At 35.8% G+C, this 17,360-nt stretch overlaps 1 protein-coding gene across 1 annotated transcript in view; it reads right to left on the reverse strand.

The window, feature by feature from the left end:
- Positions 1 to 17,360, reverse strand: part of ABI3BP (ABI family member 3 binding protein) — a 167,817-nt gene that overhangs the window by 53,291 nt on the left and 97,166 nt on the right. The window contains 12 exon segments of the mRNA XM_075514216.1: positions 1 to 75; positions 949 to 996; positions 2,528 to 2,602; positions 3,110 to 3,157; positions 4,659 to 4,733; positions 5,226 to 5,273; positions 8,013 to 8,081; positions 12,698 to 12,778; positions 14,037 to 14,102; positions 15,381 to 15,455; positions 16,016 to 16,090; positions 16,995 to 17,069. Coding sequence (XP_075370331.1) covers positions 1 to 75; positions 949 to 996; positions 2,528 to 2,602; positions 3,110 to 3,157; positions 4,659 to 4,733; positions 5,226 to 5,273; positions 8,013 to 8,081; positions 12,698 to 12,778; positions 14,037 to 14,102; positions 15,381 to 15,455; positions 16,016 to 16,090; positions 16,995 to 17,069 — 810 coding nt within the window.

Raw genomic sequence — 17,360 nt, forward strand, 5'->3', positions numbered from 1 at the left:
TTGCTCTAGTTGGAGGAACACGTGCACTGGGTGACGTTTTAGGTTTGGAAGGCCCATGACGTGTATCTTTAGGAGCTGGAAGAAAGAAACTGGGTTACACTGTACTACAATTTTCCAAGGTATCAGTGTCCAGTACCACCACAACAGTCAACAAAAACAGAGCAAAGATTTGAAACAAAGATATTCTATGGAAGTGATGCAAAAGAGAAGGTTTTTTTGGAACAAAATCAGGCTATAAAGAAAAGAAATAATCTTCTGTGACATATCATCAACTAAGCATGTGACAGAATTACTGGTTCTATTTAAGAAGAGGACTTAAAAAAATAAAAGAAGAAGAAAACAAAATAAGTATCTTCAAATACAAAGACACCTGTAATGGAGGTGTACTGGAATGATTTGTAGTATCAGATTCAAATCATAAAAATTCCTTAGTCAAATGGATCTGCCTCAAGGAATCATATGATCCAAAGATCACTGAAGAGATTCTGTTCTGACAGTGGAATTGAGGTTTGAGTGAAACAGAATTATTTTTCAGACCTCTATGAAGGACTGAATTTCATTTAGTAAAACTGGAGGGGAAGGGAATCACAAAAAGAAAACTTGCATCATGCAGCTCTGCTCACCCAAACTATATGACTAACTAGAACAGTGACACCTCTACAGTATGACTGAGAACATGTAAGTTAGGATCGTGTTCTGATCTGCCCTCTGCCTCTTATCATTAAATAGTGAAGGAAATTGCCCTATGTTATGTGCATAACAATTTGAAAGGCACAAGGATCCTCCTCAATTGTTTTGTAGAAAATAAGAAAAGAGACAGAGAATCTTGACCGTTAAATTATTAAGGCACATACAAAGAAAGCTGACAAATTTTTGCAGGTCTGCTCTTAATGATTTGTGTTGAAGAGGAAAGACAACATGACTATTCAAGTAAGAAAGTATCATTACCTACAGTTGACTTTGGTTTCTCAGTTCTAAACGTAATTGGTTCCAGAACTGCATTAGCATGATAAAAAACAAAAACAAGTATTACCAAGAACAATCAAAACATTACAATCACTACCTCCACAATGGTCATACCATCCCTACTACAGCCAAAGACAGATGGTCCCTCCTCCCTGAAACTCAATACATGTCAGAGTATTATGCCGCTCAGAATTGCCTCCAGTTCAACACAATAGCTCTAATACAGAACAGAGCCCAAATACAAATCTGAAGCCTTTGTAATAAAGCACAAAGAAATTGTGGGTGGTTTTTCACCTTCAACTTTGTACACTTTCCTGACTTATTTCAAGGTTTTGATTCAAACAATAGATGCAGACTTACTGGGGGAAAAAGGAAACTTAGTTGTCATCTTTCTGCCCATTTTTCCAGCAGCACCATCTGATACTGCATATATCTTGGATACCCATACTGAGTCTGGCTGGGATGGAGTTTATTTTCTTCATAGCAGCCCCTGTGATACTCTGTTTTAGATTCGTGAGCAAGACAGTGTTGATGATAACACACCAACGTTTTAGCTATTGCTGAATAGTGCTTGTTACAGCATCAAGGACTTCTTTGTTTCTCACTCTGCCCCAAGCAAGTAGGCTGGGGGTGGGCAAGATGCTAGGAGGGGACACAGCTGGGACAGCTGAACCAAATTGACCAAAGGGATATTCCACCTCATATAACGTCATGCTTAGCAACAAAACTGGGGGGTAGTCTTTCCAAAGGACCCATTGCTTCTAGACTGGAATTGGTCTGCTAGTGGGATGGGGTGAATGGTTGCCTTTGTATCGCTTGGTTTTTTCCCCTCTTTTTATCCTTCACTTGTTAAACTGTCTTTATCTTGAACTATGATTTTTTTTTCTCTCTTTTGCTCTTCTGATTCTCTCCCCCAGCCCACTGCGGGGTGGAATGAGCAAGTGGCTAGTGGGTGCTTAGTTGCTGGCTGGGGTCAACCCACCACAGTACTTCATGCAATTGCTAGTGTGAGTTGTATAACTTTCTTCCTCCATCCTTAATTAACCCAGGGTTGTATATTGCTCTATACCAAGTTGTGTAAACAACATTATAGAAAGTATTACACATCCTTAAATCTCTGAAAAACATAAGGGCTGTGCAAAAGTGAACTGAAAAGTACAAAAGAACGATTGTTCCTGGGAAAGAAAAAACAAGTACACAGTTTGAGAAATACAGAAAAAAACCCTTCCTCTTTGCAATGACACCCCTCCTTTTCACCTTCATGTTCCCAAAACCCAAGCAAATTCACACAGAACAGACCTATTTTCACTGACAGCTGCACAGAAAATGCCCACTGTTGCAGTGACTTAAAATGTAAAAAAGAACTGAAGACAGAGATTTTAAACTTACCCGGTTGCTTATAAATTCCACGTCATGACATGCGATACTGGATTTTATCCCTCAAGGAACGCTCCAGCATATACACCCAAGGGATACATATAAATCTGAACCTCCACTGATCACAGTAGAATTCATAAGACACACATATTAGTATGATAAGATAAAGAAACAATGTACTTACCAGGTTTGGTTTGTGGCACCTCTGAGCTTGGTGATGTTTTAGGTTTGGAGGGAACATGCTGTGTTTCTTTTGGAACTGAAATTTAAAAAAATGCAACTATGAAAATCTTTCAAGAACTGAGACTGACAGAAGGCATAATTTTAAAAAAGAACACATGCCTTTGGGACCCTCTGGAAACACAAAAAGCTTGTATGAGTAATGGAGAAGTATGAATGTCTGGTACACAAAAAAACAGTGCTGATGGAGAACCTCTGTAACAGGATAACATAAAGCAAGGCCAGTATGGATGGATTAGTATAAAGACGAAGCAGCACATGACAGAAACTGAGTATAGAGACACATAGTCAAAGGTAGATTGTGGTGCTTCCATCCACTTTACAGAACACATTTCTGTGAGAAAAACCAAACAAGATGATTATGAATTGTTAGTGTAAAATCACAAAAAACACCCCAACTTACAGAAGGACTAAATTTAATAGTAAAAAATTATGACAGTGGAGTACAATGAAGATGTACTTGTGATGCTCGGTGTATACTGAGAAAAAAGCTAAATGTGATGGTCCCTGTAGGTGAAACTGTTACCTATTGTTGGTTTTAGTTAACCAGTTCTAAGTGTTATAGATTCCAGGACTGTATCAGAAAAAAAACATAAAAGCTATTATGAAAATTGAAGGGAATAATTCCACTTACAATTAGTATTACTTGTCTAGTAACTGCATTTTGAATTATATACTATGTATACTGCCTCATACAAAAACTGTTATATTAAATGAAGTCTCTGAGAAAGCAGTGTAAGCTGAAACATAATGTGAGCTTAGTTCTCCCATGTGCTTCAATGAGATATCCAAATATGTATCACTCCTTTATTCAGAAAATGGCTTTTGAGGGACACAAATCTCTTCCCTTTGTGATGTATTTCAAATGCAGTTTATATATACAATCGGAATCAGAGACCACTTGCTTGTTTTCTGGATGCTATATTATTAAAGAGCATTACGGTGTATTGCATTGCATGATCACATACTTCAACTCTAAACTGGTATGGATCTAAAATAAAACTGGGTGTTTAAGGGGCATAAGGATGTGAAATTGATGCTATTTTCTTGCATTTCCCACATTAGAAACAGAGGCACAATAGAAATGGTATCCCTCTCTGTGTCAATTCTTCTGCATGGGTGACAGTGAAAAAAAATTTCTTTGGATCTTTTATGACAATCACAAGATAAGTGGATGATGCTGCAAAAAAAGTCCTGTATATTATAGATTCTTGAAGAAACAGTAACTTTTTTTTTTTAAACACAGAACAGTACAAACCTGTAACATTTGTGTGACAAAACCATTTTTTGAGAAGGCCAGACTACCATAATAATGAAAAATGGCCACAGAGGTAACTGAGTTACCATGCTACAATCTAATGCTTTAGATTGTAGCTCCATGTCTACAATCTGAAGATCTTCAGTAAAGTCATTATCATGAAATTTTTCACATTTACCAAAAGATAACACATGTTGATATTTGATACCCTTGTAATTTTCTGTTGCTATTACCAACTGGGTAGCAGAGGACAAAGAGTAATTTTTCCTGCCTACCACTGAATTCAACTGCACTCACATTTAATGACATAGTATAAAAATCCAGTATTTCGGAATATGGCATAAATGATCATTAATGCTAATAAATAATAATATTTATAAACAAATAGTAACTATGCACTTGGTAATTTACTCGTTCATGCAGAAAATAATAATGTCATGAAATTCAGTAACTGGCACTTAAAAGGGAAACATATTTATTCTAACAATGCAAACCAATGTGGGAAAGAATTGTACCACCTAAGTAGCCATAATACATACTTTAATTGCTAGGTATTTGCTTTAGTTACCACTGTGATCTGAGTTTAACAACAATAGTCTCATCCTGCTGCCATGAAGCAGCAGAGATTTATTCTTCTGCATGATGAAAAACACCTAGCGAATGTTACTACTCCTGAAAACTGCAAATACATCACTGAACATACAGCAGAACAGAACCCCATTATGTTTTAACTGTCTCAGATAACTAATCAGCTGCTCAGAAATACATTTCAATCCAATATAAACTGTATTATAAATAATCACACAAAGCAGTTTACCATCTTTGGCCTGTGGGATATGAGGTTTGGGTGAAGTTTTAGGTTTAGAAGGAATACGTTGAGTCTCCTTTGGAGCTGGAAGAGAAAATGTGGGTAATAAGTTGGTTAAATTGCACAGTAATTAGTGTCTGATATCAAGTTGAACACACAAACACAGAAACCTCACACCTGCAACAGAGAAAAAAAGTCTCTTTATAGGAAGTAGGAAAGAAAGTCAGGTAATACTCTCCGTGTGTTTACAACAATCTAAGCAAAAGAGTGGAATTTTAGTCATTTTTGAAACTCAGGTTTTATTTGTTTAAATAAAAAGCTGGGACAAGTACAGGCAAGCATAATTATGAGAAAAGTGACTCAGAGATGCCAGCATTGTTTTCTTTAAAAAAAGGAGACGCTCCAGCTGTGAAGAGAGCAAGATGCTCAACTTGTCATGAATGCCAAGCAAGAGAATTACCTAGAAGAAAAATGAAGTTTAATGAAACAATCCTAAGGCATAAGGTGATTAACTTCAGTGATGCTTTCTGTGATGAAAAAAGCAAACACAACAGCTTGCCAAGGAAATACCATTACCTATTGTTGACCTTGGTGGTTCAATTCTAAGTGTAATAGGTTCCAAAACTGCAACAGAAACAGTGTGACACGGTAAGTATGGAACGTACTCCAAAAAACTTAAAATTACTCCACTGGTAAGTATAAAAGCAGGTGCTAATACTACACCACAGTAATGAGGATCTTCACATTAACTTTTACTTTTTAAAACCATGGACAATTAAACTTCCTAATAATACAGGTTCAATAAGAAAAAATATAATTGCACAAACTTGATGGCAACGGAAGCAAAAATATGTTAACAGAAACCAGTAAATCCTCGAACAAGCAAGGGAAGAGATCACACAGCTTAACTCGGAGACAGCAAGGGACTCTTGATATACAAAAACATCAGGCATCCCCAAAGTGAGTCTGCTACTACTTGAAAGTGGCATGCTGACCATGACAAAACAGTTGAATTTTTCCTCTAAGGTGAGAAGTCAAGCACAGGACTAAAAGGCTGCTATTGGTACAGCTATATAATTATCTGAAAAAACTTATTTTGATAAAGCCTCTTAGTTTTTTCTCATTATAGCCCCTTATAATTTGTATCACAAAACCAATACTTCATGTCCTTTTCCTCCTCGCAAACTATGCCAAACTGGGGAAAAAAAATAACAATCCTAAATTATGATATGGCAGAATCTATAAAAATTTCCTGGCAGTACAGAAAATATATTAAAATAATATTAATTGATAAATTCTCCCCTCTCAAGGCAGTAACAACTAAAGTAACACATAACATAGACATACGCATGTAAAGATAGAAACTTTTCTATAACCTATACTCACTTATCTCCCAAACTGCCTTATACATCTACCTATTTTAAAAATGGGATTTACAGTAAATAAAACTATAAAACTTTGCTTGCAATTCATGCTTTTGATACTACAGTATTTCTTACACTTCTACTAACATTCACAGTATAATATAGCCTAGTATTAATATCGCTGCAAATGAGAAAAAAAGTCAAAACAACCAGCATTAACTTCTTTCTGTCGAAAATGGCCAGATACCGTATAGAAAACTTAAACTAGTTACTAATCTTTCTAATGTGCTCACTACATAACCCTGGTTTGCAATGACTTTGCCATTATTCAAGCTCATCAATTACCTTCAGAATTCAAATTAAAAATCTTTTTCTATAAAACACTCATTTCTATTTTCAGGTTGCCTTCAAAAAATCAGTGAGTTCTTAAAAAGAAAAAACCTTCAGATATTCAAAATATAATTAAATTCTTTGGTAAGTCTGCAATTGCTTTCTGAAACAATTTGGTTTCTCTTTGTATAAATATTATCCCAAAATAATGAAGAACTTCCTTCTCCCCTCCTCCAGGAAAAAAAAGTTGAAGTTTTTCACTTTTTTACTTTCTGCACTAATAGCAAGCCTCAAAGTACAGAATTTCGAAAGAAGCGCCCTATCAGATTTAGCTTGAGGTGTTTTGGTCTTAGCAGATGATTTGGGCTTCAAATGTGTGGATTGTGAGTTCTGATACTGGAAAAAACTTGGTTTGTAAAACCCTGTATTTAAGCTGAAAGTAAATGGTGTCCCATAGAAGAATCACATTCACATTCAGCAGTGAAGAAATGAAGTCTAGGAAATGACCTTCATTTCATATCAATGAATAAACACAGAAAAAAATGGTGCTATGGGTTTAATGCATGAAATAGTATTAGATATGGGCAAACCAAGCAGACAGAGCCTTTGAAGAAAGGGATAATCAGAGCTGGATGTTCTTCTGCAGCAAAAGTAGCTTCTAAGAGTTTAGCCAAAAGCCAAAGAAAAGAGAGCTAAGAACCAATCCTAAGAAAACATTGTTATCCAAAATTGACCTTGGCAAATCAAGGTCATTAGAAGAGTTTTGAGAGTACTTTATGAAGTAGAACTTATTGCAGTTGGAAACAGTGAATCTAAGTGATTTGTTGCTAATTAACCAAAACCAATTAATTCTATTTAATCAAATCATTTAAGCAAAGACTTAAAGCCATCCTCGTCCAGTAAAGTATTATATATGTCGTTGGCTTCATCCAGGTTTTAAAGAGCGAAGTTATACCTCTGAAAACATCTTAAAGTGCTTCTCAGAATACAATCTGCATAACAAATGCAAACAGTGACTCAAATCTTTTTTTGAATTAGATACAACATTTCAAGGCTCACTGCAAAGGACACCTTTGTTCTTAGTCTACATTAAAAACATATTTATTAAACACATCACTAAATATATATTCCCATACCAAAAAAGGTAATTATCATGTATTACTTTATATAAACTTTCCTCCTCACTAAAACTAGAATTACTTTATTTTCTTAAATCGAACACAAGTTTCCATGGATTACTTGAAAAGATGCAATATTTTCTATAAATTTGAGAAATTATCAAGCAATGCTTGGTTATGTGCAACAAAGAACTCCCCCTTCTGCAGAAATTATTCAGCAGTTTGTAGCTTTAAATGTGATGTTTAGATTAAGTACATTATTTTTATATTTCATAAAATCTTTATTATTGCAATAATTCTTATTCTTTCTTTTTCTAATGTAATTGAAGTTTCTAATCAGATACCTTTGAAGTGATATCCTGTGTTTTAGAAGACAATATCTCCATGCTAGAAACATGGAGAAATAATAACGTACCAAGACTATACTTCCATTTGTTGGGTTTGGACCACATACAAATAAGCAAGAAGCCTACAAGACACGGTGTTTTCAACTGCACATATTATCAGACCAATGAAAACAAGAATGACTAAAGATGACTCGTAATCATTACCCTCTGCAGTCTTTGGACGTTCATATGTGTAGGGACTCCTAGCAGTGACTGACACCGGAATGGTTGCTGCTGGAATAAAGAGAATTTTCTTGAGAGAAATACAGGTGCATCTGTATCTATTTCTCAACTTCAGGTATGGCTCAGCTGCTCTTGCTTCCCAACTAAAACCCACCTCCTCCCCACTATTCAAATGGAAACACTGAGTAAGTAATAAATTTACTGAATGTTCTTAAGGAACAGTAACTACCCTGTGCAGCTTTTGCTGCTCTTTGAAAATAAAAGGTGCGTTTATGCTACAGGAACACCACTGGCAGAGGAGCTCTCTGAGTCTTCATCTTCCTGTTTTCCTGACAGCTTTTTTTTTCTCTTTATAGCTGTAGACCACTGAAAAGAAATGGTTCCAGAGAAATCTTTTTTCTTTGGTAAATCTTTCTATTAATTTTCCTGGGTTTCTTCCACAGTGATGAAAGGTTAGACGTGAAAGATTTCAGGTGTAAATAACTGCAATGTCACAGAAAGTAAGGCTGAAGATCCCAGTAGGTTATCTAGTGCTACAGCACATTAGATAATCAAGCTAAAAAGATTCCCATCTCTATCCAGAGTAATTAATTAGGTTTGAAAGGAAAGAACTTTGAAATACAGTAAAATCTGAGACCTAAAACTTCCAAAATTCTGTCAGTTTAGATATAAAATTACATTATTAATTTAAAAGTATCTGTTTCCTTGCATGAAGGTTTATGATGAGGGGATTAGATATGGGGGGACTGAGTTTAAGTTTAACAGACTGAATAAAGGAACTGACATATTTCATTCAGAATTTTAAATCTTCCCTCATTTCTTTACTGGCATTTTTTATAGTTAATGATTGATGTATTTGATACTATTGCAGCTACTCTAAGAAAGCAAAATACTCCCAAATATCTTCAGGACAAATAATTTGGGCGATTAAGTAAACTGGCTGCCCAAAGAGGTTGTGGATTCTCAATCCCTGGAGATATTAAACAACTGTCTGGACACGGTCCTGGGCAACCCGCTCTAGGCAGCCCTGCATGAGCAGGGGGTTGGACAAGATGAACTCCAGAGGTCCCTTCCAACCTCAACCCTTCTGTGATTCTGTGAAAGGACATAGCAATTACCCAGCATTTTCATAAGCTATTCTGGATGCAAAAAGACTTTAGGTTTGGAAGGAGAAGCTTTACTGGGAACTGAAAAGTTGAAAAAAAATTTGGACAGACAGCAATTATGAAGTTTTACTATGTTCTCTGGGAATCAGATCTCTAAAGTAACGTTCGCTGGGTAGGTAAATCTCTCCTCAAGACCGTCCTCTTTAAAGCCATGTCATTGAAAATGATAATGCATGAAGTGGCTCACATGAAGTGACAGCACCATTCTTTTTAAAAAGAAAAAAAATCCAACCTAGCCAGTGCAATCAGTTCTTGCTCCCAACCACAGGGCTCTGGTACTAGCTGGGGTCAAAAGGTGAAGAATGAGAATACACAGAAACAACTATGGAAAAATAATTCACTGGTAGGATCTCTTTGTTCTTTGCCAAGTTCTCCTCTGAACTGCCACATGTGGAAGTACTGCTCTGTCATGACAAAGATCAGCAGGGAATTCTTACCTATTTCAGAACTGGAGACTAGTTTCCTACACCTGGCAGCACTTAGTACTGCATAACGTCTCTGTGCCTCAGCACTATGTTTTGCTCTAAATCCAAGCAGGGAAGTCCAATAAGCAGCATACTAACCTATAAGTTAGGTACTTTGCACGTTCTTCCAGAACTAACTTAGGGTCATATATTCATCGTGCCATGTTTTTCTGATGAATCTTAAATCACTCAGATCTGTTTTTTCTTTTTCATTTCTTTGTTTTTTCAAACATAAATTCAGCAATGTCATCCTCCTCCCAATACTAAAGAGATTCTGAAAGTCTCTGGTAATGACTTCTTCTCAGCCCATTTCAAAAAAGTTCATTAATAGATATATAATTCACATTTCATGTAGACTTTTTTAGATAAAAAGAAGAGGTTGAGCTGGGAGATGTATTTCTCAGAATGATTATGAGAAGAGAATAAGATTGGGAGGAAATAAAATCCCTTTCATTTCCTCTGACCTTTCTGAAAGCAGAGCATCTAAATAAAACTCCCAGACAATATAAGAGGACTTTGACATAAAAGTTACTCTTGATATTATTGAACAATTTATTAGATTATTGGGTTGTAAGCACGGAGCAGCCAGGTAACCTGAGACTTTGAAGGACATAAAATAGTAAGAAAGACATGCACCAAGTTATCAAGGAGAGTTTTCATAGGCTGAGAAGGCATGGTTCTCTGGTATGACTATACTTCAGAAGATGCATGTTTAGAAGTCCTTCCAGGACCCTCACAGTTCTGGTAAGGGAGAGAAGACTGTAAAAGGAACAACTGCTTGTATGCACCAATCTATCTAACATTACTCTATCTTAACTTCAGTACTATATTGAGACTACGGAAATTTAAAAATAGTAGGCAGTTGAGATCTTCCTCTACAACAGACAAGTCTGCCTATTTGTTGTTAAAACAGTTCTGCAGTTCTCTTGCAAAACTCCCGTGTCACACAAGTGGAAATGCATGGATGCATATGAAGAACTAGCATTTTGTACTAGAGGCACAAGAGAGTGCAAATTTATAATGCATCTATGGGGACTCAACAGGTTCATTATAAAGAGCTATTCTTGCACTTTTCTGGAAAGAAAATGTTGCAGTGCAGTTGGATGCATGGTAGAAAATGAATTATAATTTCCTTTCCTGAAACATGGAGAACTTAGTATTTTAGAGAGAGAGATTAATGCTAGCAATAATACAAGTGAGCACAATAGTTGGGCATGATCACATTGGCAACAGGAACTTTTTTCATGCAGGCAAAAGATTCGATTACTCACAGATCAAGAAAAAGAATGAACGCGCAAACTTTCACTAGAATCTACAGTTGGTTGGTTGGAAAAACTGAAGATTGTTTATTTTTGTATTTTTTTTTAAATGAAGTGGGTTTGCTCCACTGCAAAAAAACAAATACTTTACCAGAAGCAGCACAAAAGTCTTATTAACAATAAGAGCCAAAATTAATGTTTGACTCAAAGTGGGTCATTAGTAAGTCAGTGATCAAGTATGAATTTGGCACATACTCTTCATTATTTTGATTCACTGTTAAGGAAAGGTGACAACCACTGTCATGGCACAAATTTCTAATTTAAGCTGAACTCCCAAGTGATGCTGGAATACAGAGGAGATCCCGCTCTTTGACCATTTTGCCACCTATCCAAAAGCCAGGTTATCCCCATGCACTGCATATTTTATGCCTCAAATAATAATTTCTGACCAAGAATATAATCATTTGTCCCATCAGAACAAATGACAAATTCACAAATACCTACTTACAGGAAGATCATTACAAGCTTAATTATGATTAAAAATTGTTTCTTAGGATTCTGTCTGATTGATCAGTGAAGCCACTAACAAGAAAAGGACAAACAAGAGGCATGCATACAAATACAGAATCATGCCACCTTCTTTGTAGTTATACAGAAACATGTTATGTAGCCTAGTTATAGAATAGCTAGAATAACTAGTTATATTCATTGTGGAAACATCAATATACAGTGTTGATCTTGGCCGTCCAAGGGTGTAAAACAATTTTATGCAACAGTTTCCAAATGAGTTGGTTTTTTTCTCTGTCGTTTCAAAAAAACTATGCAGGATTCAGATCTATATTCAGACATAGGCATCTACAGCAGAGACAAATGTAATTATTCTAGTAATACAATACTGGATTACCTACACTAAAAATGTTGTAGGAGCTGTAATCACCATGAAAAACTAATTATGCACACTATTTTGAGACAGTTCCAAGTCATAAATACCATTTAGTTAACAAGCTTCACAAGGAATTATTTGGTCTGAGGAGAGTAATCTGTTTTATGAGCAAAAAAAAAAAATCACAGAGAATCTGGAAATAATTTAATAATATTGTCTGACCTCTTCCAGGATTAAGTAATATGTTCTTGCAATATACAATTATGCAATTTTAAGCTTTTTAACTTCATTATAAACCACGTAACACTAGTAATATTTTCGTAACTGTATTCACTTATTCTCCAGCTCCAGAAAATGCCAGGTGCCTTTTATTCTCCGACATACATCATAGACCAAATTCAACCCTGGTGTGAAGATGCAATTTCATTTGCCATCATAAAATGTACCTTTACTAAATTACCGAGCAGAATTTCACTCTTATTTCCAAAGTTTCAGGTTAAGTCTACATATGCATTAATGATCACTGAATCAATACAAAACCTATGGTTCTAGGTAAGATGCTATATCCATCAGCAAAGCAGGAGAATTTGTATTTTCTGGACCCTGTGCTGAACTGAGTTGGAAAACTTGTTATTTTGAAATGAAAAGCAGGAAAACAATTTTTTTCGATGCCAGGCCATGTGACTTGGTGATTTGGGATATAAAAGTTAAAAGTTTTCTAGTTTTGCTTCAAATTTTTTTGGTTCAATACAAAATATTCCTCAAAGAGCACAGCTCCCCTCAGTGCCCATCTTTCTGATCATTAAGTGCTGAGTTTAACACAGAATAAATTTACACTAAAGTACACTACTTAAGTGATACATTGTAACAAATGTTTGCTACGGAAGTTAGTTACCAGGTTTAGTTCGTGGCTTTTTGGGTCTGGCAGATGGTCTAGGTTTAGATGCAGAAGGTGTGAGTTTTGCTTCTTTAGGAGCTGAAAGAAATATACTGGATTATAAGATTATCCTTTCCACTGTATCACATAAAAATCACATTCTTCAAGCCTGAAATGAAGCAATGAACGGCTACTGGGAACAAAAGTAAATGGCAAAATCAGATTTGCTAAGAAGGCTTCTCAAAAATCTTCCTAAGACTTCACAACCCCAGCAAAATCCCTGCTTGTTCTTCACTGTAAAAGTCAGTAAGTAAATTTACAATATGTAATTGTAGTTTACAATCACATCAAAATGTTCCTCTCATTAAGTCAGCAAGTTCATTTTTGCAAAATACCTCAGAGGTAAAATAAGAATGCTGTTTATCCTTTTGAACTCTAGGTCAATTTTAAGCCATCAAAAGACATACGTAGACAAAATATGCAAAAATGTCCTCAATTTTGAACACTGTAAAGAAATTACCGGTAGGGAGCTGGAAAAACATTGAATCAATAATAAAAAACGGAATTGCTTCATAACTGTAGTCACTGAATTCTGTTAATAAAATAGAAGTAGTGTCATCTAAATGGTAAAAATTAAGAGCAACCAGTCCTAGAAACCTTTTTTCCCCGAACATGCATGGGCTGAAACTGTAATTAGCTAAATATGACTGTTAATCTGACATCAGATAAAGCTTAATGTGAGTTTCAGGTAGTATAGTCAGTAATTTTGTTCATTTTCATAAAGAAGTGCTATGAGACTGCTTTCCAAGAAAAAGTTTCATAGCAACAGATGCAGTGGAAAAGCATATGACATTGATAGAAAGAACAGAGTCGAATAAGACATATGAAGTGACTGAGAAGTGCTTTTCAAGCCAAAAAGACATTCAGAAGGATTCATAAAAGAACAGTAGAATTAACACATCCACCTAGTGCCACAGGAGTCCTTCACTGAGAGTTCTAGGATTAATGTTCACAATACTAACCTTGTACTTGGCTTTTCGATAGTCTTTCCAATGGGTTTCTGATGATTTTCTGAGGGCAAAGTGTGTTGGTGTAGAAAAAGTCCCAACAAAATGGAAGACAATTCTGATCCCGAAAATTTTACTGTACTCTGAGAACTAGTAAAACAGTATGAAAAAACCTCAAGTTTCTTTTTCTCCTAGTTTAGAAAAACATCTTTCTGCATGCTTATTTCCTAACTTTTTTCCTCTCTCAGAAATGGATTAAATATAGCAAAAGCTATGAGATAAAGTAAGAGTACAAACTGTGGCATGGACTGCAAAGAAGAGTGACCAACAGCTACAGAAACATGTATTACCTAATGTTGCTTTTGGTTGTTCAACAGTCTGAGAAGTTTTAGGCTCCCAAAGTGGTGGTTTAGGGGCTAGAAAAGAAAAACTGAAGTGTAATCTAACAGATCAGTAGATGTATCAGCAGTAAGCCAAAAGCGTTATCATTCCAATAGTTAAGGGAGTTGGTTTGTTTTTAAATAGACTATATAAGCATGCAACTAAGTCCTACTCTTATGCATAACACTCTACACTCCTTTTAGTTTTGTTTCCTATGAATCTATACACTGGATGCTCATGGCTGCGTGTGAGAGTCTGCTTCTGAGGCTCCTTGCCCGTATTTATGTTCTCGGGACATTTTTAATCAATTGTTTGATTCAATCAACAAATAAATTTCTTTCAGGTCATGGGAGAACAGTGAGAAAGGACAGGTGAGGGCTTTGAAGAAAAGACTGCAGTCCATAACAAATACCAGAGAATCTATACGAAAGAGGAAACTTCTAAATGCCAAAATCTTACTGAAAAACCTTAAATCAGAGCCTGCAGTTGATTGCAAGACACTTATAACACATCAAAGGCAACTCCTGCTTCTTACTGACCTGCCTGTTATGATATGAGAACACATATGAGTACAGAAACATTTTAGGGCTCTAGTAATTCACACCATAATATTTATTGGTCCACTACCTGAATCACTAAAGGAGGCAAATTCATCTCCCTTAATCCCAAATCAGAAGAAAATGAGTATAGAGATCTATTTTTTGATCAAAAAGCAGAAAAGAAAAAAAGACACTATGATAACGTTCCCATGGTCAAAGAATGAATCTCACACGCATATGAAAGTTTCCCCTTCTGCTTTGAGAAGCTCTCCTATTTCCACTAAAATGGCAATACTTTCCATTGAGTTCCCTGCAGGAGGACTTATTGATCACAATAGCAGTACTTTACTTTCAATCAACAAACTGTTGTAACTAGCAAAGATGCCATCTTTGCCATTGTCTGTGTGAAAGTGGGAGATGGGGACTGGCAAAAGAGATTATAGAAATAATAATCATATATATTGTTTATACAAGTGATATAAAAAAACCCTGTGCCACCTAGAAGAAGTTTTTTCCCTTCCAGTCCTTTAAAAAGGTTACAAAACTAGAGAACCTGTTTATATTTTTATCACTGGACCCAAATGCGTAAAACTGATGAGCTTAACTCTCATTCCTTTTGTTAGGCAACATCAAATGACCGATTTTAGAATGACAAGTTAGTCAATATGCTCATGTATTGCATAGCTCCTGTCCTTTTTAGGAAGTTTTGCTTAGATATTTTTAGTGAACATATGTCTCTGCATACCAACTTATAAAAATGGTGTGCACAATTACCAGGTTTCACATGCCGTACTTCTGGGGTAGCAGATGGTTTCAGTTTAGAAGGAATAAGTGGTAATTCTTTTGGAGCTGAAAGAAAGAGCTCAGTTTGCAATCAAAAAATGTTTAACAAGGGTTTCCCACAACAAACAGCACATACCACAAGTTTATATTGAAGAAAAGACAACTTAGCATGGAATGTCAAAGCCATCTGATGAAATCAGTTTAAAGTGTGGAATGGAGATGATATTGAAATGCTGTGCCTTGAACAGAAATAGATTCTATGTCTCCAAAACAATTACAATCTGCACTATGAAAGCTCTACACATCAGAGACAAAGACAACACATGTGTGTGCATGAGAGTGAAAGAGATAGAAAGAACGCTGTAACAAAAGGATGATGGAGTTTTTCATGCAAGAGGCAAGTTTTACTTCTCTGAGGACAGTAAAACCATCCTGAACCACATTCTCATACACAGATATATCAAGAAGAATCAGTCTAATGACAATGGAAGAACAAGACTCTCTAACCAGGAAAAAGAATAATGATTATGCACGTGAAATGATATGCTGGAAGAAATGCATTCATATGGGATGAAGTGCTCAAAACAAACACCGAGTTTTTCACTGGGTGAAAACAACAACATTACCTAATGTTACCCTTGGCCATTGAAAAGGACGAGAAGTTTTAGGTGTGAAAGATTCCAGAATGGATTCACTTGTTGCTGTTGGAAGAAATGGTGACAGTCATAAGACAGCAAAGAGCTAATGGAAGAAACTCTTCCTTCATAAGCAAAACCAAATTTGTTTATACAAGAACAACAAACATTTCACTAATGCTTGGACACTTATCAGTTTAGTATGCATTAGAGAGAAATTTTGAACTGCACAGAGCTTCAGTGACTATAAATCATCGCATTTGTAATATGCAGAAATTCTGGATGTTCATTTCCTCCTGCCTTCATTGCAACTGGTCTGGATCTCAACCACCGCCAAGTAAGATTTTAAGTTGAGCATTTGAACATTTTGAGTTTTGGCCCATTACTTAAGGAAGATGGTATGGTGTAAAATGTAGGAATTTAATGAAGAAGACATGTTGAACAATCAATTAGTCAGACATTAAAACCATACAAAATTTGGAGTAGAAAGCTGTCAACTGATCCAACTATGGTTTCAGTCCAAAAGCATCGAGTGCCTCTGACTATTAACCAATTTCACACCACTAAGGATACACTCTCCTTAGTATTTTTAACAAGGCTACAGCAGTAGAATGCAGTCTACAGCATATATCACAGTATTTTCATCAGCACTACTGGACAATAAATACTGTTTTCTCACTTATCTATGTGGTATATTTTTCAAAATACTGAAGGTGAATCACATGACTATGAGTTACCATATGCATTTTAAATGTGAGAAAGCACCAATTTCAACCATTAACAACAATCTAAATTCAAAATTCAGGTGTTAGGGTCTAATCCAAATGTGCACTGAAAGTGGGGATTACGAGTGTACTCATTTCAATGTACACTGTACATTACACTGTAATGTACAATGTACATTACAATTTCATCTCAAACCAGCATGGTTTGAGCCAATGAATTAAGAACTAGGTAGAGATTATTGTACCTGGTCCAGCATCTGCTATTTCAGGCTTACTAGGTGTCACAGGGCTTGAAACAACAGGCTGAATACCACTGAAAGCTATAAAAAAACCAGGTCATAGTAGCTGTGATTATTAATTCTACACATAGCTTTTTTTGTTTTATAAGAACAAACAAAAAATATTATGGGTTATAACATACCCAATTTGCAACGCAGAGGTCCACCCACAATAAGCATGCCTTACCTTGATAATGGAGTAGTGCTGGTTTAGAGTGGGAGCTGAAGCTAGTGGTTAAAATGACAACTGAAACTAAAGTGTTCACCAAACAAACAAAGCTAATATTTCTTTAGATAGTATGGTCCATGTAGTTTAAAGCAACCCAGAAAATA

The sequence above is a fragment of the Mycteria americana genome, chromosome 1 (assembly GCF_035582795.1).
Source record: "Mycteria americana isolate JAX WOST 10 ecotype Jacksonville Zoo and Gardens chromosome 1, USCA_MyAme_1.0, whole genome shotgun sequence".
NCBI classification, from domain to species: Eukaryota; Metazoa; Chordata; class Aves; order Ciconiiformes; family Ciconiidae; genus Mycteria; species Mycteria americana.